Source organism: Cyclopterus lumpus, chromosome 23, assembly GCF_009769545.1.
Source record: "Cyclopterus lumpus isolate fCycLum1 chromosome 23, fCycLum1.pri, whole genome shotgun sequence".
Lineage (NCBI taxonomy): Eukaryota > Metazoa > Chordata > Actinopteri > Perciformes > Cyclopteridae > Cyclopterus > Cyclopterus lumpus.
In genome coordinates, this window is record NC_046988.1 from 11,061,616 (window position 1) to 11,087,427 (window position 25,812).

The following is a 25,812-nucleotide window of genomic DNA, read 5'->3' on the forward strand; positions in this document are numbered from 1 at the left end:
ACACGCGTCATCGTTTTTTCTTCTTCTTCTCTTACTTGTAAACACGTGCACGCAGCGGATAGTGTGTTCGCTTGTCTACGGAGGACATTTAAGCAGCTAAACCACATTTATGTAAGTCACTGCTTGCTGTTAACACGTGGCACAATACTTTTAGACTTTATTCATCTAACGTGCGGTATTAAGTAGCTTTAAAGGAAATACGTGAGCTGATTTAGCCTTTTGATAGCTATCAAGCTAGCAAACGGTTCGTAACCGTAACGTTTATACCTGTAGCTATTAACTAATATATATAGTTATGTAAGGTAACTCCCACGAGTTAGCGTCAACGTGTAATGCTAGCATTATTATTCTAACTGAGTCAACAAGTATCTTGCGTCGTGTGGATTGTGTGCGTAGCCCTCTCTTTGGTTTATTAAAGGCCGAAGCATTGAATCCTGCCTCCATGAAGCAATACCTTGTACTGCTCTCCTGTCTGTGGAGCTGTGAACAGATAACCGTCTCCTGTCGCGTTTAATACCATCCATCACTATCATCTGACTGTAAATATCCTGTGAGCTGTATTGGTGATACCATTACTCTCAATCTGTAAATGTTTTTCAAGTGTTCACTATTATGTTAAAATATGTAATATCCTTTTAAGAGTATCAATTTGATGCTGGTGTCTTCATCAAAACATTAGATTAGTTAAAGTGTTTGGGGTGGAGTTGCTGTACTGGAGTCGGTTCGATAAAGGGCCTCCTTAAGCAGGACACTGAACTCTTCTCTTCTTAGCAGCAGTAGGATTTAGTGGTCAAATTTCATTTATGTTAATTATATGTAATACAGTTTAAGTTACAAAAACTTTCATTGAAGCTGAAACATTATGTCTTCATGCTTGTTGAATGTTGGGCCTCCAGTGAATGTGTGTCCTCAGTTTTGGTATCTAATGCAATGTGCTGCTTCCTTGGAAAAGAATGTGTAAGCCAGACTGGTGTTTTTTCTCTCCCTTTTCTTCAGATTGTCCTTAAAATGGCAAAAAGCCTCCGGAGCAAATGGAAGAGGAAGATGCGTGCGGAGAAGAGGAAGACGATAGCTCCAAAGGAGCTGGTCCGTCTGAAACAAGCTCTGAGTCTGGATAAGAAAGGAAAGGCTGTCATGGCTGACATGGAGGAGATCGCCACTGTGGTGTCGGCTGACAAGATCATGGAGGATGCAGATGTGGCAATGGGGGAGATGGCGGGTGACGGTGAGTGAGAGATTGGGCACAACATGGTCCACGGAGAATCAACAGCTGATGGTTTTATATTTGTTCGGTTAAGTGTTTGTACTAAAATGTCTTTTTACTGGTTTCTTTACATTAGTGTTTGTTATTATCTTGGGTTGCAGGAGAACCTTGCGCACATTTTTTATGTTTATTAATTATTAACATCATACACGCAGCATTAGACAGACATTACTTTCTTACTTCTGTTGGTGTGTTTGCTTTTGGGAAATGTGTTTATTCATCGTCTTTCTTATTATTTTTTTTTGCGTCACAGACGGGAAGATGGACATGGACAGCAAGCGCAACAAGAAAACTCTGTTGGATGAAAATGGTCAGTACCCCGGGTGGATGAATCAACGGCAGGCCAAGAAACTGAAAGGCAAACGAGTTGGAAAGAAAGGTAGCCAGGGCAAGAAGAAGAAGGGTATCGCCTGGTGAGCCAGAGGAAACCAAAATACCTTTGCTTTGCCTTAAAGACTTTTGACGCAGCAAATTATTTCATGTATTATTTTGTACGTGACACCTGTGGAATCTCTGCTGTTGAATTTCATTTTGTTCAGTGGATTGCAAGATTCCTATTTGTGCATCAGAGTCTGTTATCAAATAATTCGGTGCAGGAAAATGTTTGTTCTTATGGAACAACGGCTTCATTTTTGTGTTCGGACCAGTTCTAGGAAACAAAAACTTCTGCAAAATATCCTTTTAGCTCGTTTTACTACACCATAGCGAGGCAGGTAATTGTCATATATTCTCTATTGCAATGTATGTTTTTAATACTCTGATAAAAAATAATTTCCAGATCTATGGCTGGTTTTGTTTACTATTTATGTATAAAGACACATTACTGGTGCACCCTTGAGGCGTTGGGCTTGAGACTGATATGTCTTGGGTTTTGTCACATGTCATGCCTCATTTTCTCTCCTCACTTTGTCGTTGTTCTCAGATTCTTCAAATTAATTGGAATATGTTGTCCATATCTCTACGTGTACCGTCGTATCGAAGGTGTGTGATTAGTTAACTAAATTGGCACTGATGAGAAATTTACCAATTAAAGTTATTGTAATACAAACGAGACAAAGAAGCTTGCCTGTAGAATATTTTATTCAATCCAATCAGTTTATTGCAGATAAAAGATTCAACTAATACGGTCACATGCTCATTGCCACAGACCCTATGTGACCTACTACACAATACAACTAGACGTCAGCCAATCAGAAGCCATTTTGGCACATTTTTTATGATTTACTCTATAAATACAGTGCTAAAATGAATTTCCTCTGCTATACAACCTGAGAAACATGATAGTTTTAAGTGATGCTTATAAGCTCATGGCATCAGCTGAACATAAGCGGCCGGGAAAAGACCAATGCGTCCGTGACACTGTCCCTTCCACCAGCCCTCGTCAATCATCTCAATGTGGGTGATGACGTCATCGGGGCTGAAGGAGATCTCATCTTCAGCCTCTGTGGGGTGGGGGGGGGACAAAATGATTAATCCTCACAAATGTTGAGGGATGATTACATGTCAAAAAAGGAAGGACTTAAAAGGTGTCGTACCTCCTTCATAGTCATAAATGGCTACGGCCTGCGTGCCGCTCGACAGGTCTTCATAGTCGTGGTCGTCGTCTGTAAAATAAAACGCTGAAGTTAGCGAGTTTCACGTGCAAGAGGTTTGACTTTTTACTGAGAGCTGACACAGACCTGTCGGCGGAGCAGGAGGCGGCTCAACAAGATCCTCGTACTCTCCATCATCCTCCTCCTCAGCCGCCGACCTGTTGGGGAGCTGAGGAGCATCCAGGAAGTCGTCTGAGCGCGGAGGCAGGGTCGGGGGGGGCTCGTCGTAGTCCGGTTCCTCCTGGAAACATCACACACCATCTTTTGATTTTGTGATCTGAAATCCTGGAGATGACCTAAGACCTCGCCCCCAGTTTAATGTGTTGCCATTTGAGCCAAGAGGCTGTTTTTTATTTTTACTTTTTTCCAGAACCCTCAAAGATAAAGAAAAAAAAGGATTATGTCTGCTGCACAGTAATAATTTTAAAAAAAGGGAGAAAACCCCATTTCCCGAGTTGCAACTTGTTTTCCTCAGAAAGATGGTAGCCAGTAATGTCATTGCTCAAATTAGACACTGCAAAATAAAAATATATTGAGTTTCTTTCCTGTATTTTATATGAAAATATAAAATAACTGGTTAATACACACTATAAATACTCACTGAAAATAATCCATTACAGATATAAACATGCTCTCCTGTTTGAGTAATATAAAACTGTTTTAGGAAATTACTGTCTATTAAAAAAAAGATTTAACTTTATTTTTGACACCCAATTTACATTTTAATTTTCTTTTTTTTTTTCTTAAAATAAAAGTCTCACATTGAAAGAAAACTGACTAAAATATAAACATTTGGCTGGATGACCTTCCATTTAGAAAAACTAATATTCTGCGTCAAAACAACCAAAACAGGGAATTGATTGTGTAATGGAGAGAGTTTAATCTACACTTATTTATCTCTCTTGTAACCTCAGTTTGTTTTGTTCTTATTTCTGTTTCTATGTTTCAAGATATTGGTTTACAATAACACAACTATTGAATATTGCCAGCTGTATTAACATTTAAATGGATAAATGAATGTGTGTCTTACTTCTGGTTCTGACTCAGGTTCTGGTTCAGGTATTTCTTGTATCTCTGGCATGTGGTGGTAGATTTCAGGTGGCTGCATTTCCCACTCCTCATATGGGGCCTCATCTTCAGCCTCATCTGGGGCCACATCTGGAACAGGTGGTGGACGGTGCTCCTCCTCTCTCCTGCTCTCCTCCTGCAGGAAACACAAGACCATTGCCGTGCACGTTGACTGTCGCTTAATATCCGGACCTCTTTGCGCGTTCCTACGTGCACATTCTCACGTGCGCGTTTCGTTACCTCTTGCCTGTGCTTTGCCACCTCTCGCTCTCTGCTCTCTCTGGCTTGTCTCCTTTCTCTTTCTTCTTCCACTTTCTTCTTGTTCTCTTCATCTGAAGCTTTGGCCATGTTCTCAAAGCGGGCCTTCAGTTTTCCAGCACCTGTACCAGCTGCATAATTCAGAGAAATGGTGATGAAGATAGTGATGGATACAGTGATGAATACAGTGCCTCAGCGAAAAAAATGGACTTACAGGCCTCGACTGGTTGTGTCTTTTTATACGCAGAGGAAGGGGAATCCATGTCAGAGAAGCCAGCTGCACTCTAAAAGAGAGCAACAGAGAGGAAGATGTACCTTTTCAAAAGGTCAAGATCGGCAATTATCCTCATTCACTCTGTTCAATCTATCAATACTGATTAGTGTGGGATCGATTAGTTAACTACTCTCATGGTTCATACATGTATATGGGCCATGATATAGTTTTATGTTTAGCCCTAAATTGATCCTATATAAGCTAAAACATAAGTTTGTCTCTGGTACCAAACATAAACTTTGCAGAGCCACAGAAACCACGCCACGCTCGGCTTCAACATTGGAGGTATTTTACGTTATATCTATTCATGTTTTGCTTCATACATCCAAGTGAGTACATATGTCTTGAGTTTAATGTCAACAGTTAGAAGTTACCAAAAAGAGGCTAAATCTGGAAAAATTAGATCAAAACCAAAATATATATATATAAATAAATAAAATAATCAACAGCCAAAAGTTGTGATATGAGACCCGTTCAAATAAAAAAGGCCTACAGGGTATTTTTGATGATTTCATTCAATTTCACATAAAAAAAAACTCCAATCAGAGTTTATCTACCAAAACCTCCAGATGAATAAAAAAAAATAATTAAAATGAATAATTGCAGCTGTAATTCTGACCTTATCCATGCGGTCGGCCTGGACTCCATAACGACCTCCAAAACCTGCAGAATAATCTAAACAGAGATCAAATCTGATCAGTCTGATGTGCCACACACTGTCAGCATATTCTAAGGTGTACACACATGCATCTCCTCACCTTTCTGTGACTGGTGTTTCTCCGTCTCGCTCTTATAATCATAGCCCAGAGCGGCTTTATCCACTTTCTCCTTCTCAACACCAAACTTTCCTCCAAATCCCTTTGAATAATCTGCGAAAGGAATTAAGATCAGTCGAATGAAAACGTGTCAAAGCGGTGATCGCCACAACTTGAACGTACCTTTTTGCGACTGGTGCTTCTCTGTTTCTCCTTTGTAGTCGTACCCCAAAGCCACCTTGTCCACTTTTTCTTTCTCCACCCCGTACTTCCCTCCAAATCCCTTAGAGTAGTCTGGTGGAAATAAAATGCTGAATAAAGCAAAATGGCAAGCAAATAGTGTGAAAACTCGTCAACCGCCACACAACTTGAACGTACCTTTTTGCGACTGGTGCTTCTCCGTCTCGCCTTTGTAGTCGTAACCCAAAGCCACTTTGTCCACTTTTTCTTTCTCCACGCCGTACTTTCCTCCAAAGCCCTTTGAGTAGTCTAAACACACGTGGATGGGAAGATACATTATGTTGGGGGAAAAGGAAAATATTGTCCCGTAATTCAGAAGGTGGACAGGCGGCTTACCTTTCTGAGATGCATGTTGCTGCACCTCTCCTTTGTATTCAAAGCCCATGGCTGACTGCGCAGACGACACAGAGATGGCATTAAAGGTTTGAAAAAGAAAACTATCATTTGTGTCTTTTTCAATTTAAATAGCTAAAATGACTTTACCTCGGTTTCCGTTATTACAAAATCTGAAAGTCTTCTATCTTCAACGTTCCACTTATTCTCTAAAACTAGTCTAAAACCATCACGCTCACCTTGTCTACGCGGTCTTTCTGAACGCCAAATTTCCCGCCAAACCCTCGCGCCGCGTCTTTCTGGGAGGAGTGCTGCTCGACCTGCGCCACGTAGTCGTTCCCCAAAGCCACCTGGAGAGAAGAGACACGTTCACAGCTCACGTTTTTTATATGAGATTACAGAAATAATCCGTCAGTGAAGAAGAGGAGTTTATAACCGTATTTTGAGTATCTTGTACCTTGTCCATTCGGTCTCTTTCGACTCCGAACTTCCCTCCATATCCATACGACGCTTTGGGAGTCGTATCCTTCTGCTTGAGCTGCTCGTGCTCCACCGCGACTTTGTTTCTGAGCTCTGCAACACTGAAAGGTCACGCAGGGGTCAAACACACTGACGCGGAGACGCACAACAAACAGTGCACACAATGAGAGTAACCTGTGCGATTTGTGGGTTTTTTCAGACATTTAAACTATGAAAGGAACCATAAATATATATAGAGGCAATTCTGATATAAAAACATTAATATAAAGACATGAACGTTATAAACGCAACATTAGAAGGCGTAAGAAAATAAGAAGTTTTTTTTAATAAAGGCCGAAAATAAATAATTTGACTTCTGATTTATAGATGCGTTGTAAGAATTCCCTCCAGTGGCGTTTATCCTTTCTATGTTGGTGGTAATGCAGTTGTAAATGTTGTAAATATATTAATAGATGATAGAATGTTCAACGTAGTTGTTTATGAATGGATTTTGGTGCAGGTGGTGAGTGGTCCAAAGTGTCTTCTTGAAGAATCTAATAAGTATAAATGAGTTATGAATGAAGAGTCCTGCTAGAGGAGGATGAACACCAGCTGAAGGGATTATTCACAATCTAGAAAGCAGAAACCGTACGTCATCTTTCTCTCATACAGAGAAACGTTTCAAAGTGTCACAGCCAGGACTTCATCCGCACATTTGTTAGTTTTACCTAAATCTGTGACCAATCGTAGTCCTACTCTGACATTAAGCAATGATGTCAAAGTGTCATCATATATTACCCATATTAGGAGAGACAGTGTGTACTCTCTGCTCTCACTTCCTCTTCCTGTTGCCACACAGCAAACAATTCTCTGCATCATCTCAAGAACCGTTCGTTTTCCAGACAGACTTTGTGCATCTCTCACCTGATGTGCTCTTTTCGCCCCGAACCCTCAACGGTCTTCGCTCCCCACCTCTGCTCCTGCTCCGACACGTCGTTCTGAAACACAAAGCCATGCAGAGATGGTTGGTTCTGACGCACACACATATGTTTTCTCCACAGTATCATACATCTCCAGGAAGTAGACAGCACCTCAAAGTCAGGGTCTGTCTCCCAGTCGTCCCCCTCTGCAGCCACCTTCATGCTCACATTGTGGCCCACGGCTGACTTCCACATCTGGGAAAAGTAAAACTCTGATTAATGATCATGTATTTCACAACTGTTATACATCTAACAGCCTATTGTCTATTTATGACAAAACAAACTAATGGACAACCACAAGCTCTGACCACCATTTTCTGAAGTCTCAAAAAGGAAGTTATTTTCAACATGAAGCTTCATTTCCCCATAATGAAACACGTCATGTCGTACAAACACACTAAAATCCTTAAAGATAAATACTTCCTGTTGAGACTTAAATCCTTTAACACACTAATAAATAACATTCGTTCTTGAGGGAGGAATATATTCATTTAATTAATGTTAGGTCAGGGATTTTTGTACCATATTTTACTGTACATTTTTTTAATTTTTAAAATAAACTGAACTGTCGTAAAAGTAATTTTAGTAGAAGTAATATGTTGGACATACAGATACAACAAATATATATGCTACCTAACGTCATTCCACTTTTGACATCCATATAGAAGTCTGACTAAATCTACTTCCTCAATACACTTTAATGGTGAATCAAATAAATGTAAATAACATTTAGGCTCGTCAGACTTAGAAGAAAGAAAAGAAACACTACCTTCCGGTCGTCAGGTTAATATATCCGTGTGTAGGTGGATATTGCACCAACAAGTGATCTTGAAGTTCTTCACGCGAGTTGTGATGCGCGACACGTGAACGCGGATTTTACGTACGTGAACGCGCGTTGCATTTAAATAATAATACAAATGTCCTTTTTTTAATCGTACTTTAATTAATAACACTAACACGGCTTTTGTATTTTAGTATAACATATATATATATATATATATATATATATATAAAATTAAATAAAAGTATACTACATATATATATATATATATATATATATATATATATGTAGTATACTTTTATTTAATTTTGTTTGAAGAAATAAAACACATTTTAAAAAAGTAAGAAATGATGCATTCAAATGCGCTCGGAACTACGAGGATTGGCAGATGAAGTTGCGATGAGAGTAAATGTGGACCTTTAGATTACAATTGGTTTCCCTTTAAAACCATTTTAGCCGGTTGTTGTGTAGTTAGACCACGTGGGGGCAGACTTGCACAGTTTATACACAATAAACCACAGCATAGGAGAATGCTGGGAAGATGTGTTACTACTCTCACTCCAGGACCATAGTGACAAAACAATAAAATTAAATAGACGAGTTTTCTGTTTGTTGTTCCAAGCCATCAATTAATTTTGAATGAAAAGGAAGCTAACAATAGTTATAAAACCTCTATTAGATTCAGGCACACATAAGCAATACAATAATCTCTTTTCAGGAAAGTTTATATACTGTTACACCAGCTGAACCGTTATCCTTATTCTGTGCTAAAAACAATGAATGTTACTTCAGTGTCAGCAGTGAGTCATGCTTCTTTCAATATAGAGAAGCAATAGAGTGTTTAAGACGCAGCTTTATTGTGTGAATTACAAAATATCACAGTATGTCATGATGTCACTCCCACAATTATAAATGTTTTCTGGAATGGCAAAATCACTGATTAATGATACCCATTTGCTAATTACTTCACAAAGGAAAGGAACACATTGTGTTTTGATTTGCTGAATGAAAATGTATTAATTCTTAATTCTGTAAGTCCAAAAAAAAGCTCCAATGTCAGATTTGTCTACACACACAAATGAGCACATAATTAATGCCTGATCTGTCCCTGATCTACACCACCGACACTTTTATTATATTTTAGGTTTCTATACAGCCCTTTTACACAATTATGTACAGTTAAAAGTATATATCAGTGTGTGTAAGATGTGAATAAGAACATGAATGTTTAGGAAGAGGAGTACAGAGGGATCATTTCACCAAGAGTGAGCGATTAAATAAAGGATCGATATACACGTAGGTAGTGGATCATTTCAACTGTTATGGCAATAAGTTATGCTACATCAGAGTAGTCTATAATGGGATGGATATCTTTAGAAAACAGCAGTCTTTCTCCTCTGGAATGAATCCACACGGTGGTAACGTTGCACCTGCACGGCAACTTCATCCGCCGTAAAAAAACTACAGGGCAAACTGTAAAACCTAAGCCTATGCAAGAGAAGCATGGACCGGGAATCTTATTGGACATGTAGGAGGGGGAAACCCACATCCAGCTGGCAGACATGATGCACTTACATATGTACAAATATTAATAATGTCCCTTTTTCATTTGTTAAACGTGATTTATATAAGAAGAAAAGAAAAGAAAACCCACAGTAGGAATGTGTAACGTAAATTGCACTGAGCTCCGTTTTTGTGCATGAAATGAGTAGAAGAGGAAGAAGATTGGACTGTAACAACACGCCCTGAACCTCAAGCCATCTTAAGATAATAGTTTGACATTTTGGGAAATGCACGCTTATTAGATGACAGCGTTGATATCACTCTCATATCTGTCCGTTACAGGCTACAGGCGGTAGAAGGTTAGCTTAGCATATAGTGGAAACAATGGTAACCTCTGAAGCTCACTAATTGACCAATTATCTCTTGTCCATTTAATATTTATTCAATTAAAATGAAGTATTTAACGCACAATTTGTAGTTTTTTGGCCACTATAAGTAACTTCCTAGCATCTCAGCTTGTTGCCTAGCAACTGCTCGGATGCAAACTATACCTCGGTCACTAAACTACTGTGTAAACCACCTCCGGCAATTAACCTCTGAAAAAAACGGTTACTTTTTTGGTTTCTGTTTGAACTAAACAAACGAGGTACAGCCTATCTAACGGTGGTCTTTAGGGGCTTTTGGGTAGATTTTGTCAGCATTTGGACGTACGAGGCGCTTCCAGTCTGGATGCGAGCGATGCGATGCTAAGCTAAGCTAAGCTAAGCTAAGCTAACTAGTCCCCAAAATGTCTTCTGCTCTAATGTAAAGCGACACTTTTTCTATCCAAATCTAAAAGGCATGTGAAAAACACAATCTGCCAACATACATGATCATGACTACCTTTCCACCCCTGTAAAACATTGATTTTTAGGAAGAAAATGAGTCCCTTTATGTCCTCTCGGCTTGGGTTCCCCTCAAAGTCATACTAGAGAAACTATAGTTCAAACCAATGGCAACAGCTTCCTCCATAAATCTACATACTTTGGCTAAGAGAGGAAGTCCTATAAAGTGCACCGTTTGTGTCTTGAACATCCTTCTTCCCCCCGCGTCTATAGTTTATTACATGTAACAATATAAAACACATTGATGGCTTGGATTAGGTCTGTGTCACATTTACATTTTTCTTCTCCCTCCTCCCTCCCTCTCTATTTCTTATCTGTCAGTTGTTGTTGTTTTTTGATTGTTTCATTAAAGCGAGCTGGTTTCAGAGGTATCCGCCCAGACACAGCAGCAACAGGACGTGCACGGTGAGCAGATAGAGGCTGAACAGCAGAGGGGTGCGCTGACGGGAGCAGAAAGCCACTCGGAGCATCCGCGTCAAACCCGGGCCGCCTCTCCGAGTCTGCAGGAGAAGGGAGGAGAAGGTCATGAGAAGGTCACGAGTCTTTATTACTCGAGCCATTAGGTTGACAAATGAGGTGGAGGACATTAGCGGAGACTTACTCGGGTGACAACTCCTTCCGGCTCGATCAAAAGAGACGTCTGGTCCTCTTCTTGTGCAGAGGGCCGTTTAGCCTGGCTGTGATTTATAAAATATATATTAAAAAGATGTTAGTTGTCATATTTTGTTGATTTTACAAATCTGTCGGAGCAAAAAGATGAATTATGCGAATGCAGAGAAACGATAGAAAGCTTATTAAAGCCCCGTGTGTCAACAGTTATTACAGAATATGATTATTAGTCTCAACATTATGCAGTTAAAAACATTTAAATCGAGAACAATCTTATGATCAATATTTCTTGGTCATTGGACAATTGAGAAAGTGACAAAACGTTTGCTATTTTCTGTCATTGTATAAGTAAAACAAGTAATTGAGAAAATACTTGACAGTTTAAATCAACAAAATTAGTATATTTATGGTGCATAAGTACCTATTTCTATTTGACATACTTGTTGTTCATGCTAGACACACATTATGTTATAATATTATAGTTATAACATAATTTGTTTTAAGCTGTTACCATAAAATTATTTTGCCTAACAGTTGCTTATTTACACATCCGCTGTCACGGAGCAACAATCTCATTAATTTACTTTACTTTACTAGCTCTGTTTTGGTCTCCACCAACTCATGAGGGAAATATCCGTCTCTCTAGCTGCTAAATGCTCCGCTATGTTCACCAGCTAGCGGTTGTGTGTCTGGAGTTTGCAGTTGGGAAGGCTTTGATGAGACTAAAGTAAAACGGGTTGAAAAAAACAAAACAATGCGCTGAAAGATGCTTAAAAGCACTTTAGATCGAGGTGATTAGTCACTGGAAGCCCCGCCTTCCACATTACAGAAACAGTAATTGAATCCATTGAAACTATACAGCTTTAACATGCCTTCTCTTGTATCATGTATCATATTTCATACCGTTTGAGTCTATCCTGTGAGGCCATTAGCTGCTCCTCCGCAGCCACCCTCTGCTGCATCTCTTCACCCAGCCTGATGCAAAAGAATTAAAACATTGATTAGCGTCTCCGTGTTTTATCCAAACACTTTTAAGAACAGCATTTCTTGTAAGGTTTTGACCTATGCTATACCTTCTCTGGAGCTCTTTGACCTCAGCTAAGTAGGCGTGGCTGTCTACAGGACTGCTTCGCTCCTGCGGGGCTCCAGGAGCACTGTCCACCTCCTCCGTGCCCTGTTGAGAAGATAAGGACATTGTAGGAAACCCACATCGGATGCAACATCATTGTCCCACGTCGTGATTTTATAGTTTTTATTATGCCTTCTGCAAGCCACATTTCTAGAGGGCCAACAGAGTTGGCTGAGACCAAATGCGGTCTGAGATATGGAGCTAAAAGACCAAGAATGACACAAACTAATACAACTTCTGCATTAAAGCATGACATTTTCGCAAGGTCATTATTATCCACGGGATCTATTATCTCTCCTTTACAGTTAGAAGCAGAAGGATATATAAATACCCCTCTCTGGTAGTGTTCCTGCTGTAGTTTGGGCTGATGAGCGCGGGCTTCCTCCAGCATGGCGGTGAGTTGCCGCAGGTGTTGGTCCCTCTCCGAGAGCGTGGCGAGGGTCTGCTGCTTCAGCTGCTCTGCTTGAGCCATCCAGTCGATACGCTCCAGTCTAATGAGCACAAGGCAGACACATTATAGTTATAGCACAGTCATAGGCTCTTTGTGCCACTTTGCTCGTTCAAACGGCGGCGATGTACGACGACGGAGCGCCGGCTCTGTGCCTCACCTGAGAGCTTCCATCTCCCGCTTGCTCATTTCCAACACATTCTCGAGCTGCATCACGTCACCCAGCATGTCCTCGCTCTTCCTCTTCTCCTCAAACAGCTCCTGGCTGACTTTTATGAGCTCTCCTGCTCCTAGTCGAGCCAACTCCGACTTCTGCGCCTTGAGCTCGGACGACAGTGCTTGAAGCTGCTCCAGCTGCACACGGGGGAGGGGAAAAAAATAAAATTAATAGATCAATGAAAATCCACGACATTATCAAAACTGTTCACGTTAAGTGATGTTTCTTTGCCGGGAGAGTTGTAGTCGGACGCGTAACTCACCAGCCTCTCCCTGTCATTCTGCAGGGCTTGCAGTGCGTTCTTCAGCCCCCACACTTCTCCAGCGGAGCCTCCGGGGCTGCTTGTGTGTGCTGCGTGGCCACCAGCCTTACTCATCTCTCCCAGCTTCAGGCTCAGTTCCTGGGCCTCGTTCACCGCATGGTCCCTGCTGTCCTGGAGGGAGGCCATGGCTTTTGAGAATGACTTGTTCTCCGCTCTCAGCTGCGCCGCCGCCTCTCTCTGCTCCAGGAGACTCTGCTCGACGGCCAGCAAGTCCCTGGCCAGCTCGGCCACCCTCTCCTGGGCGTTTTCCGACTCTGTCCGCATCACGCCTCCCTCCCAGCGCAGCTCAGCCAGCTCTTTGCTCTTGCTGTCCTGCGCTTGCCTCTCCTTCTGCCGGGTCTCCTCCAACGCCGCCACTTGATCCCTCGTTGCTTGCAGCTGCTCCCTCAGCTTCTCCACTTCTGCACCGGGAGCATCTACCACCTGCGATGCTGTCCCGAGGTCAACGGCCTGACTAAGAGTCTCCCTCTCCACTCTGACTGCTTCTACTTCCGTCTCTCTGGCTCTGCTAACGCCCTTCACCTGACTCTCCAATTCCCCACGTTCTTTTTCCAGAGAGGCGATGCGCTCTCGCTGAGCTGCCAGAAGCTGTTTGTGTTGGGAGTCCTTCATGCTCAGGACTTGGTTAAGTTCATCGCGGTAGCCGTGAAGCTGAGCTGACAGCTGGGCCTTTTCGGCGTACAGGTCGTCTCTCTGGACGAGCAGAGAGCGCAGCTCCTCTTTCAGGCCGTTGTTCTCCCCTGCCGCCTCTTGGATGAGACCATCTTTCTCCATCATCACCTGGGACACAATACAAACATTATATTGGCTACTAAATAAAGCTTGGCATGTCTCATATGCGTTTAGTTTTTCTGTGCGTTACCTGCAGGTGTTTCTCCTCCAGCTGTTTGTACATGTTGAGGACTCTGTCTCGGTCATCCTGGAGGGAACCCATGGCTTTCATGAAAGAGTCCAGTCTGGCTTTTCTGTTGTTGCTCTCTTCCTCCCCCTTTCGCAGTTTTTCTTCCAGATCCCGTAGTTCCCCTCTTCTCCGCTCCAGCTCCTCCTCAGCTTGCTGTGCCCTGCTGTCGGCCTCCTTTCTAGCTTCCTCTGCAGCCTGGGAAGCAAAACACACATGAATGGTGGGAACAGTATATGAACAATATATAAAATGTACCGTAGATATGTTAATACCTGAGCAACAGCTTGCTCCTTCTCCCCCAGCATTTCCACCTCTCTCCGTTCCTTCTCATTTAACTCTGTCTGCAGACTCTCTGTCAAGGCCTTTGAGGACCTCAGGTCTGTCTCTAGTTGCTCCACGTTCAGACACAGTCGCCTCTCTTCTGCCTCCCTCTCCCTCAGCTCCGTTCTGGCCTGGTCGACTTCCCCCTGCAGCCGACCTACCGCCTCATCCAGAGCTCTGGCCCTCTGGTTTAGACTCTCCACCTCGTTTTTCAGGGCACGGGTTTCTTTTTGTGCAGAATGCATCTCAGTTGTAGTTTGCTGAAGCTTGCCGCTCGCTTTCTCGAGGGCAGCTTGGCACTCTGTGAGTTTCTTTACCTCCTCTTCCAGTTTCAGCTGCCCATCTTTGTCTGCTTTCTCAAGTCTGAAAGAAAAATTAATACGTCATGTCAATTCTGAGCTAAAAAGCTGAACATAAGACAAATAAGAAATAGAAATAAGACAAATCTTTTTTTTTTTTTACCTTTCTACTGAAAGCTGAAGTTCCTCTTTCAGTGCAGATTCTCTCTGAAGCTGTTCTGCCAGTTCCTTGGCCCTCGTTTCAGCCTCCCGAACTTCAGCCTCCTTGCTCTGCAGCACATCATTGAAGCGAGTCTCCCATTGCCGGGTCTCGTCCAAAACTCTGTCCCGGTCGTCTTGCAGCGAGGACATGCAGCGCGAGAAGGCAGCTAACCTGGCCAGAGACTCGTCCAGACGGGCTTGCATCTCCTGGGCGCGTCGCTCGGCTCCTTCTGCGACCTCTCTGGCCTCCAGCGTGGCTTCCTCTTCCCTGTCCCTTTCTCTGTCCACCTCTTCCAGTCTCAGCTCCATCTCCTTCAGTTCGGCTCCGAGCCTGAATCTCACAGAGTCGAGGGTTTGCTCGGCCTCCGCTTTCAACGAGGCCTCTCTCTTTTCGGCATTCTGTTCGAGGGTGGTTTTCTCAGCTATAGCCTCGCTGGCCTGCTTCTGGGCCTCGTCCCGCTGGGATTTGCAGCTCGTCAACTCCGCTTCACACCTTTTCAGGTCTTCCACGGTTTTGGAAGTCTCCAGTTGGGATTGTTCGAGCTTGTTGTGGAGCTCATCGTGACCAAGCTGCAGCGACTTAGCTTCTTTACCCAGTTCACTGATCCTCTCCTGATACTTGATGCAATCCCTCTGCAGCTGACGGACCTCCAGCTGCTTCTCCCTCAGCAGTTCCTCCAGCTGACGCGTTCTGCTCTGGCTGCCTTCTCGGACCCTCTGAGCAGACCTCAGCTGTTGCTCCAGCTCCCTCTGCTTACCCGACTCCGCTTCTGCCTCGGCTCTCTCTCTCTGGGCTTGCCTCATATCCTCCTCCAGCCTGGCGGCCCGGCCACTCTCACTCCGAGCCTCGGCTTCCAGCTCGGCTCGCTCCCTCTCCAACCTCTCCACCTCCCGCTGCAGCTCAGCGAGGTGCTCCCGGGTGTCTACTGCCTCTTGCTGGTAGCCAGCGATGCTCCCGTTGAGCTGAGCCAGCTGGTTCATCAGACGCTCCTCCAGGTTATCCTTCTCAGTTTCAAGGCTTCTGAGCAGCTCTTTGAACTGGGCCTCCCTCTTTGATCCCTCTTCAACCAGACTCTTTTCTCTCTCTTTGCCCTCTTGAAGGCACTTTTCTAGCGACGCCTCAAGGCTCTCATTCTCTTTACTCTCCTGCAGATCTCGCTCAAGAGAAGCCAGCTCGGCTTTGAGTCCAGCCTCCTTTTGCTGCCACAGTTCCCGGTCTGCGTTGACGGCCGCCTCCATCTCCCTCATTTTATTCTCGAATAATACTTGAACATTTTCCGTCATTTCTGCCTTTTCGTTTTCCTCAGTAAGTTGTGAATGTGTTTCTGGTGCATGTACTGCAGCTATTTGGTCAGCAGTTGTCTCTTCTGGAGTTGAGTGGTTTTCTTTGTCTTCATATTGACTCTCAACAGGCTCTGCTTTGGTCAGGATTATGTCTGATTGCTGGGCAATGACAACCTCTTCTACAACAGGTGCAGCGCTCAGCAAAGGAGCTTGAATTACACCATCTTCCTTCTCTCTTGTCTGGGCAAGTTGTTCCCTCAACTCTGCAATCTGCTGCCCTAAAGAGTATTTTTCTTCCACTGTCGCATCGAACTCAGCTTTCAAAGCCCCAAGCTCTTCTTGAAGTCTCTCAACCTCAACCTTGAGAGCCTTGCTCTCTCGTTTTATTACAGTCTTGTCCTGCATCTCTAGAAGTTTCTCGTTCTCCTCCTCCAACTCCAGGATTTTCTGCTGCTTTGTTTTGGCAAACTTTCTCATTTTGTCTTTCACCAAATTCACCTCTTTCTGTGCCTCGTCTGCCTGTCTTTCAGCTTCCTGCCTCCCAGCCTCTTGCGTCCTCACCCTGGTCGCGAGCTCTTGTCTCTCCTGCCTGGCGGCTTCCAGGACCCGCCTCACTCGCTCTGCCTCGTCGCTCACATTTTCATACGACTTGAGCAGGGTCTCGTACTCGTCCTTCATGCCTTGAACCTTTTCCTCCCATTCCCCGCAGGCTCTGGCAGCCTCTTCTTTCGCCAGCTCCACTTCTCTCTTGTAGGCATCTTTCTCGGTCACTATGCCCTCCATGGCCAGTTTGAGGCTCTCGCAGGATGATCCAAGGCTTTGGTTTTCCAGTAATGTCCGGTCAACTTCATCAATCAGTTTAACTCTCTCTGCTCTGAGCTTCTCCAGCTCGTCTTCCGCCGACTCCATTTTCTGCTGCAGTTTGGCTACAAGCTTCTCAGTAGAAGCGTGTTGTTCCTTCTGGGTTTTGTTTGCTTTCAAGGCATCTTTGCGAGAGATCAGAGCAGCCTGAAGCTTTCGTTGAAGCTGCTGGATCTTTGCCTCGCTGTCTTTTCCTTCCTCCTGCTTCTGTGGAACTTCAACCTCTAACCTTTGGGCTTTTTCTTGCTCGGCCATCAGTTCTTCCTGTAAAGAAGATATGAGCTGATCCTTCTGAGACACTGTGTCCTGCATTGAGCGTATGAGAGAGTTCTGATCGCTGAGCTGCTGGCTCAGCTCCATGATTTCATGGTTCTTATCATCGAGGAACTGCTTGAAGTCCTGCACCTCGGTCTGAAGAGTTGTAATGGAGGATGTAGAATCTGCAGTTGCTGCTTCGGCCTCCATCTCTGCTTTCAGGGATTCGGCGTAAGACTCAGCCTGGTGATACTTTTCTCTGAGATCATGAATTTCCTCTGAGAGCGCATCGATCTGCCTTTCTTTTTCTCTTAGTGCGAGGAGCTCTTTGCCCAATTCCAATACATCAGCCTCTTTCAGAGACAGACTGGTCTGGGTTTCCTGCAGCTGCCTCTCTAGCTCCGTGTTAGCCAGCCGCACAGTCTGTATCTCGTCTCTGAGTGCTTTCACGGATTCCTGCATTTGTGCGGAGAGGACGTCAGACTGCTCTGCGGGATGCCGAACCGGGTCACTGGATTGCGGTCGCGACAGATCGGTCTCAGATGTGGAAAAATCCACCCAGTCCTCCTGGACCCAATCACCTGCTGCTTGCTTCGACACATTTTCAGCCAGTCGCTCGGTCTCTCGGCGAGGTCCTCTTTCAGCACTCACGTTTTCTTCTAAATCTCTCAATTTAGCCAGGAGTACTTCTCGCTCGCCGCCCTGCGCCTCAAAACGTTCCACAAGCTCGCTGTGTTCTTCCTTCTGCTGCTTCAGTTGTTCGCGGTGGTGCCTGTCCTTTTCTTTTGCCTTGCGGATGGTTTCCTTGCGAGACTCTTGTGCCTCTTGAACCTTCTTGTGAAGGGTTTCCAACTCAGCTTCCAGAGAGGCCACTTGCGATTGTAACACAGTTGTTTCAGAAGAGTTTGCAGCTTCATCACTTAGCTTTCTATTCAGATCAAGTGTCTCGCTGAGAACTTGATCCTGCTGGCAAATTTTCACCTCGAGAGTCTCAACTGCCTCTTCTTTGGATCTTAAAGCTTGCTCGAGTTCGATGACTTTAGCCTCCATTTCCTGAATATAATGTCCTCCGGATTGTTCTACCTCAGGAATGTCTGCAGGAGTCTCTCCCTTTGCCGTTTCATCTCGCTCTGTCCGTTCCTTTGCTTCTTCCTCAAAATCGGCAACCTTCTTCAGGAGCTCTTTGCGTTGCACAAGTGCAGCTTGCAACTTCTTCTTTGTGGTTGTCAGTTGGGTTTCCAGCACTCCTTTCTCCTTTCGCACACCAGCAAGTTCATCATCCACATGAGCGGCTGTGTCTTCAGAAGTCACTTTCTGTTGCTCCTCTCTGACTTTCTCGAGGTCCACCATCTGCTCCTTCAACTTATTGACTTCACCGTCGATCTGGAACTTCTCTTCCTCAGCTTGGAGGAGTTTAGCAGACATGCTGTCATTGAGTTCCATCACCTCCTGCTCTTTTTGGATGAGTCGGACGTGTAGCTCGCTGATCTCCACGTCCTTCTTTGACAAAGTGTCATTGTTGAACTCTGATGTTTGAGAGTATTCCAGCATGCTGTTTTCCATATCTTGAAGCCTCCGTTCCAGCTCGGAGGAGAGGAGCTCTCTGTCCTCCAGCTGAGCACTCAGCATCCTGGCCTGCCCCTCCTGCTCGGAGAAAGCTTGGTGGGCCATTTCCAGATCAGTCTGCAGGCCCTGGATCTTCTCTTCCCTAATTGTACTTTCTGAGCTTAAAATGTCTATCTGATCTTCCAGAAGATGCATTTCAACACTGTGTTTCTCCACCACAGAGCTGAATTGCTGAGAGAGCTCATCCAGCTTCTCTTTGTCTGACTTATGTTCCTCTATAAAACGATTCAACTGGGACTCGCCCTCTTCTTTGGCAGCAGTAAGGGACTGCGTTTCATCTTCCAGACTCTGGATTTTCTCCTGTGACTCTGCAGCTGCCTCTCTGAGCCTCTGAAGCTCAGCCAAAAGCTCACTGTACCTCCTCTGAAGCTCCTCAGCTAAGACCTCAGCGAAGACCTGAGCAGAGGCCACGTTACCATCTGCGGTGGAAGAACCCTGCTGAGTTACATGAACCTGTACCGTCTCTCGGATGATGACAGAGGAGGACTCGACTTGAACTGTGGAGGTTTCCTGCTCCATGCTCGTTGCCTCCCATGATTGCAGCTGCAGCTGGCCAAAGTCCTGCATGATGGACGGCCACTCCTGGCCTCCATCTTGATTCCCAGCTTCTAGGAGGGTCCAGCTGCTGTGGGCCACCTCTGAATCACTACTGGCGACCATCTCATCTGAGGAGGTCCCCTTGGATTCTTCTGGGGACTCAGACTGGTGTCCAATAAGCTCTGGGCTGCTCTCATTATCAGCAGAAATGGAGTGGACTAAGGTATCCTCAGCAACTAAGGTGGTCTCCTCTTCTTGCGTCTCTTCCATGAAGTCAGGAAGGGCCGCGGAACTGCCATGTGTGGTGGTGCTGGCATCCTGACCCTGATCTGGAGTCTGATCGTAGGTTTCACACGATGCAACCCCACTGGAGCTGTGCTCGTTAGCCAGCCTGAGGGATTCCCGCAAGGCAACCAGCTCACTGTCTTTTTCTAAAAGCTGCTGCTCCAGTAAGTGTGCTGTGGAAGTCAACAAAAGGAGTACGTTATTAGACAATATTTGTTTGGCATCTTTGAAAAATGACATAAACGATTAATTGAATATCAAAATTGACTAATCATTTCAGCTCTGACGCATCATGATTAATTTGTTGATTGTATTTAGTATTAATAATCTACAGAGACTGCCTCACACTCAGTAATGTCAAGTTATGGCTCAAATGTTGTTTCTATACAGAGTATTCCTTGTAAATAATAGCTGCATAAAAAGGTAAAACACCTCCGACAGGCAGAGCAAAATCCTTTTTATTGTATGCGTGAGCGTACTGATCCATAACCATTAGGTTCAATATCCTGTATTTATTTTATTTTGGGAGTACAAATCCAGTTTTTGTACCTTTTTGAGCTTCAGATGAATCCTGTGCTGATGGTTCAGTCAGATCGTCCCTTTCAGATGCCTGAAACAAAACAAAATGATATTTGCCAAGATTGAAGCCTTTTGATCTTATGATTAGACATTTTCTGGAGATAATTTCCTGTATAAAAAGACAGGGGACAACACTTTCTATATGGCCCCTATGATTGTTCTTGAATCCATATCAGCAGCACACACGTGGCGTGAGGTAAAGGTCAGTCATAACGGTGGATCAGTGCAGAGGGGATTAGGCACACTTCTAGCCGCTCTCTGTCTCTGACCCTGCAACTGTTCTGAGACAGACGGACATAACCCGGACAGACACATGTGACCCTCTACCAGGTGACTGACCTGCTCTCAAAAGAAACTCTTCAAACTGTATTTTAATAAAAATGGGGAAAATAAAAAGACAGGGTTGTCTGACTTTGAAGACTACTAAGAACTACTTTTACTTCTTATACCTCAGCTTATACTAAGCCTCCAGTCCCACATCTTACACTCAATCATACACTTTGAAGCCAAATCTTTAGCCGAGATGATAAAACGTAAAGTTTCCATCCTTTTGAAGTGAAATTAAGTGAGACAATTTGCTAAATTCTGGCGTCGAGCAGAAACTTGCTTCTGTGTTTTTAAGGCCACATCTGGAGGGCTCACATTGTGATCGGATCTCAAGATCGAGATAACGACAACGTATTTCAATACCGGTCGAAAATGCAGAAAAGCTTAGACTAAATGCCATTATCTCGGTAATGCATCTAGATACAGATCATTTAATAATACTGGTTCTAAAGGACTGACCGTTACACTTAGATGCTGCAGCTGTTGTATCTTGGCGGTGGTTTCCTCCTGTTCTGTGGTTTTTCTGTCAAGTTGTTCTGAAAATCGGAGATTCTTATTGAAACATCTTGATGAAACTAAAAAGGTTTGACATGCATGAACTTCATAAACAGACACGTTTTCTTACCCTGAAGGGTTTCCATGGTGTGGGTGAGCTCGACGCAATGTTCCTCTCTCTCACTGCGTTCATCTTTCAGTCTCGTCAGTTGCGTCTCAATAGACTGAACGGTGTCCAGGAACAGGGAAAGGTCAGCAGGGAAGGGGACTTCCTCAGCTGCTTCTTCGAGAGCCAGAGACCGCAGAGGTCCCCAAATTTCAGCCAAGATCTCACAATTCTTCTGGGCATCTTGACGTTCCCCCTTAAGCGAGGCCAGCTCTCGCTCTAGCCTATCGACTTCGGAATTCTCCCTCTCCGAGGCGTCCTGGTTGGCCACTGTCATAGATGCAAGTTCACTTTCAAGACGAACTATTTCTGCCCTGTCACTCTCTGAAGCATCACGGCTCACTTGGACGGCTGCGAGCTCAGCCTCTTTCATCAGAGCCAGTTCTCTCTCCAATCTGGCGACTTCCATCTTCTCCTCCACCAGAGCCTCCCGACATACATGCTCTGCTTCTCTCAGGGAGGCCAGCTCGCCCTCTTTCCCCGCCCCCTTCGCCCTCTCTCTTTCCAAGTCCTCCAGGCTGGTTCGGAGGGCTGAGACTTCTTCCTCGGCCCTGCTGGCCTGCTCGGCCCACTGCTGCATCTCCACCTCCCTCTGCCTGACAGCCTCGGCCAGCTCCTGCTCCATCTGCCGGAACTGAGCAGTCAAGATCTGGGCAGAAATTAGACGGAGAGAAGGCGAAAGACGATATGAGTGGGTGTGTTGGGTGGCTCAGCCAAACAAAGCATAATTGTGACGTGCCATCAGGATGAGGGTGTGACTGTTTGAACAGGTTTTCCTTTCATGGAGCAGGAGCACCATTCATTCCAACTGAAGCATCTGTGAATCTGAACACATGCGCAACAGTCTCTAAACCAACACACTAGAAATATTTGCCCGAACCAAGATATGTACCTGTTTTTGTTGATCAGCACTGCTCACTTCCTGCTGCAGCATTTCCAGCACTTGGGACCGAGAGTTTAAGGCCTCCTCGAGTTCTTCACAATGCCTCTGTGCTGCATGCAGGGCCTGGGAGAAATAAACACCAAGAGACCAAATCATCGAACATGTATCCGGGAAGTGTGGACATGATCTGCTCTTTCACTGCAAGATGAAATGTATTATTTCTGACTCTTTATTGTCCAAACAATTAATGTAGGTAATAATCATCAGATCAATTGATAATCACAGCGCTACAATCAACAAAAAAGACAAAAGTAGGAGATTAATAAACCACAAATCAAAGTTTTTTAAAGATCTCATGCGTCTTTTACCTGCTGAATCTCGCCATCACTCTGAGACTGTGCTGTGACCTTGAGCAGCTCTTCCTCGTGTTTCTGGATCTGTTCCTGGAAACGAACATCCTTCTCGCAGACCACAGCCTGCAGTTTCCCCAACTTAAAACAAAAAGCACAACGTGTCGTTTAAAATCATTTGTTTGTTAACGGAGTGCATGTAGTGAGAGACGCAGATGTGTCACCTGTTCGGCGTGGGCTGATTCCTTCTCTTGAAGGAGCCGTTCGGTGGTCTGGAGTCGCTCCCGGAGCTCTATGCTGTTGGCTTCCTCCTCACTCAGCTTGTTCTTCAGCTCCTGGAGCTCCTCCTCGACTGCGGCGCCGGCTCCTGTGAAAGAGCTGTCCGGACTCTGCTGTAGACAAAACAGAAGTTGAAGTCAGACAAACCGTGAGCCGTATTGTTAGTTTGTGGTATATCTTAGCCTGCATCGGATTGTTGTTGTGAAAGGTAAACTTACTGGTGCTTCTCCTTGTCCTCTCAAATCCGTTATCTGTTTGTTGAGTGTCACCATCTTTGCTTTGGCCTGCATTTTGAGTTTGGTGAAGCGAGCCTCAGCTTCATCCTTCTCGTTCTGTGGATATAAAGCACAAACATTTTTTTTACTGACTTTTGGGGGCACGCAACATACACACACACACGCGCACACACGCACACCTTGAGCTGTGCATCTTTGTTAAACAGCTGGGTGTCTTTGTCTCGGATGAGCTCCTTCAGCTGGACCACCAGTTGTTCCAGGTGAGCCAGCCTCTCCATGGCCTCCTCAGGGGCCTCAGACTCCACAGGAGCCGGGCCCTCATCGGCAGGGAGCTGAGGCACCAGCATTCCCTGTGCGAGGAAACAGATGTGGTCCGTTTATTTGTCATGTTTAGTCCTACTCAACCTGTACAAACAGCTGTATAATGTTCAAACCAATAAAAGATGCTACTGAGCTGCCTTATGGGAAATACAGGATGATGTGAATGTATGTGAATCAAGATAAAGCCGCCTTTGAGCTATTTATGTACAGATAGGATGCCTTAAGAAATAAAACGTCTTTATTATTTAAAAGACGAGAAACAAGAAGGCATTTCCTGTCGTCATCATCATCCTCTGGTATTTTTTCAGTGGTTGCTCCAAAGAGGAGGATAACATTATCTGGAGACATAACATTACTTATTTAAAAGCAGGGCACGCAGTTGGCAATACTCTTGATTATAATTTGTTATAAATAATGTGTTGCTCTCTCACCTGCGGATCTCCATCTGGGCCCTCCTCTCCAGAGAGCTCCTGGAGGACTGTGGCCAGACGGCTGAACATAAAGATGGCACTGTGAGGGGGACACATATCAAAGTAACATTAGTAATGTCTGGCAGGTAATTCAATTTATTTGCCACACCTGCGCATGCCCTTGACTGACATACTTACTTACTTACAGTGCAGCTTTATGTTTGTTTACACAGTATATAATGTAGTATAATATGTACACACATATTTGCCCTTCTACTGTCTTTGCCTAGACATATATATATATATATATATATATATATATATATATATATATATATATATTAAAAAAACTGGTTGTAGGATATGCATATTACAAGATTTAGAATATTTTAGAGCCATTTATATGAATAAAACTATAAAAACCTCAGCTTACAGTTACACACATAGTTAAACATATTTTCACTCGTCCATATCCAAAGCAACACATTGGCAGACACCCCCTCAGCCTGTTGTTGTCCGAGTCAGACCGGTCGGAGCCGACTCTCCCCGAAACCTAACACTCCACTGCGGCTGCGTCACTCTTTTCGTGAACAAGCAAAAGATTATAGCTAGCTAACGCGAACAAATGGACGGCAAACTTTCCAGGCGGCTGGACAGCGACGTCCCCAAAGAGACGTAGGCATATAGGGAAGATTAAGAAACGGCGGCGGTAGCAGGATAATCCGGGGAAACATCCGGTGTTTACCGTGACTGTACTTTGAACGATACAGTAAGTGAGCTAAAGCCACTTAGCTCGCTAACGCTGGTCACTAACCTAGAAGGACAGCTTCTTTAAAAACCGTTTTAAACCGTTTGTATCCTACGCGAATGGCAGCTATGTAATGCAGCCCAGCAAAGGGTGTATTTTTTTTCAAACAAAAGACCTTTGACTCACCTTTGCGATTGCTTCCCAGGTGAATGTATCTGCTTTTTATGTGATATATTTCCTCGGATGGATGGCAGACCATAGCCACATCACCAAACTATCCCGGAAACAAAACTTCCTTCGCTCTGATTGGACAGCCTGGACTTGCGTTTTTTAAGGGACCGTCTGCAACTTCGCAGGCGTCTTTTACTTTCTAGGGAGCGTCTGCATAAGAATATACATTCATCAAAACGAAAAATTAGTCTGTAAGCAAATTTCTACATCTGGAAGAATTCAGAAGACAAAATAATGATGGTAGGACACAACCAAAGAGTCAACCAGATCATCAACCATGGCAGGCAGCTCGGGAGGAGCCTGATGCTGCTGGTTCACTACACAACAGTGTTTGTGGCCTTTGCGGGGCGCTCCGTGCAGTGGATGGTGGATGCTGTGAAGTGGACCACCCTGTTTGCACGCTACACGGTGTCAGTGTTTGACTCCATCTACAGGCATCTGCACTGGGGGAAGAGGACGAGCGTCAGCTCTGACATGGAGCCACAGTGACTCCTTGTTTGTTGTAACCTTGTCTAGACATGCAGTGAAATTAAGACAACAACAAAGACTGCAGCTGAAACTCAAGAGGTGAAAATGAGGCCTTACTGAAGTTAGAAAATCATAGCTTTTTACTTGTGTTATATTATTACATGTTGTTATATAATATGTGTATTCCATGTTTCGTTATTGTCCGGAAATGCGCTTTCAAAATGTTGGAAACTATATTTAAGGCTGTTTGTGAAGACACAAATGGGGGAAAGAACCCTGTTGCGGCCATTTATCACTCTTATCTCTGACAATAATATCTGACATGACTGTTTATGCTAATTTACTACAGGTTAATGCAAACTAGAGTCAAATATGTTAAGCATACATACTGAATGTCTTTTCCATATTACATTATTGCACTACAGCAGTTGGGAGGATTTTTTTAAATTTAAAGCTACATCATCAGCCAAATATATATATATTTTTTCACATCTGTGCCTGTCTGAAGCCTTCACTTTGCTGCAACAGCTGTTGTTGTTTTTGGCAAACAGGCCAATCTTTTTTGTGGTATCGATAATTAAACTCATTGGACAATGGGAATTATCACTCTGGCTGCACCTGTGGAGATGTTGC

General features: G+C 44.2%; 3 protein-coding genes across 5 annotated transcripts; 1 reads left to right on the forward strand and 2 right to left on the reverse strand.

The window, feature by feature from the left end:
- The first annotated feature begins 18 nt into the window (after positions 1-18).
- Positions 19-2,047, forward strand: llph (LLP homolog, long-term synaptic facilitation factor). Its single transcript, XM_034526120.1, has 3 exons — positions 19-111; positions 997-1,225; positions 1,518-2,047. Exons 2-3 carry the CDS (start codon positions 1,009-1,011, stop codon positions 1,679-1,681), a joined length of 381 nt encoding a protein of 126 aa, XP_034382011.1. The 5' UTR covers positions 19-111; positions 997-1,008; the 3' UTR covers positions 1,682-2,047.
- Positions 2,048-2,326: 279 nt separating this feature from the next.
- hcls1 (hematopoietic cell-specific Lyn substrate 1) lies at positions 2,327-8,104 on the reverse strand. Of its 3 annotated transcripts, XM_034526117.1 has the most exons (16): positions 7,993-8,104; positions 7,335-7,418; positions 7,168-7,241; positions 6,242-6,365; positions 6,024-6,134; positions 5,788-5,842; positions 5,590-5,700; positions 5,395-5,505; positions 5,215-5,325; positions 5,076-5,131; positions 4,397-4,466; positions 4,165-4,313; positions 3,887-4,060; positions 2,944-3,097; positions 2,800-2,868; positions 2,327-2,706 (listed from the first exon to the last, which is right to left on the reverse strand). In XM_034526117.1, the coding sequence occupies exons 2-16, from the start codon at positions 7,416-7,418 to the stop codon at positions 2,570-2,572; spliced, it is 1,590 nt and encodes a 529-aa protein (XP_034382008.1). In that variant the 5' UTR covers positions 7,993-8,104; the 3' UTR covers positions 2,327-2,569. The 3 variants fall into 3 exon arrangements, with proteins under 3 accessions (XP_034382008.1, XP_034382009.1, XP_034382007.1); XM_034526118.1 differs by lacking the exon at positions 5,395-5,505; XM_034526116.1 differs by having other exon boundaries at positions 5,590-5,842.
- Positions 8,105-8,839: 735 nt separating this feature from the next.
- golgb1 (golgin B1) lies at positions 8,840-24,786 on the reverse strand. Its single transcript, XM_034525742.1, has 20 exons — positions 24,667-24,786; positions 23,754-23,832; positions 23,181-23,351; positions 22,984-23,097; positions 22,711-22,878; positions 22,505-22,627; positions 22,146-22,259; positions 21,218-21,902; positions 21,052-21,128; positions 20,236-20,296; positions 14,801-19,859; positions 14,290-14,701; positions 13,979-14,212; positions 13,057-13,896; positions 12,738-12,931; positions 12,461-12,620; positions 12,074-12,174; positions 11,904-11,975; positions 10,993-11,068; positions 8,840-10,891 (listed from the first exon to the last, which is right to left on the reverse strand). The coding sequence occupies exons 2-20, from the start codon at positions 23,820-23,822 to the stop codon at positions 10,754-10,756; spliced, it is 8,868 nt and encodes a 2,955-aa protein (XP_034381633.1). The 5' UTR covers positions 23,823-23,832; positions 24,667-24,786; the 3' UTR covers positions 8,840-10,753.
- Positions 24,787-25,812: the final 1,026 nt, after the last annotated feature.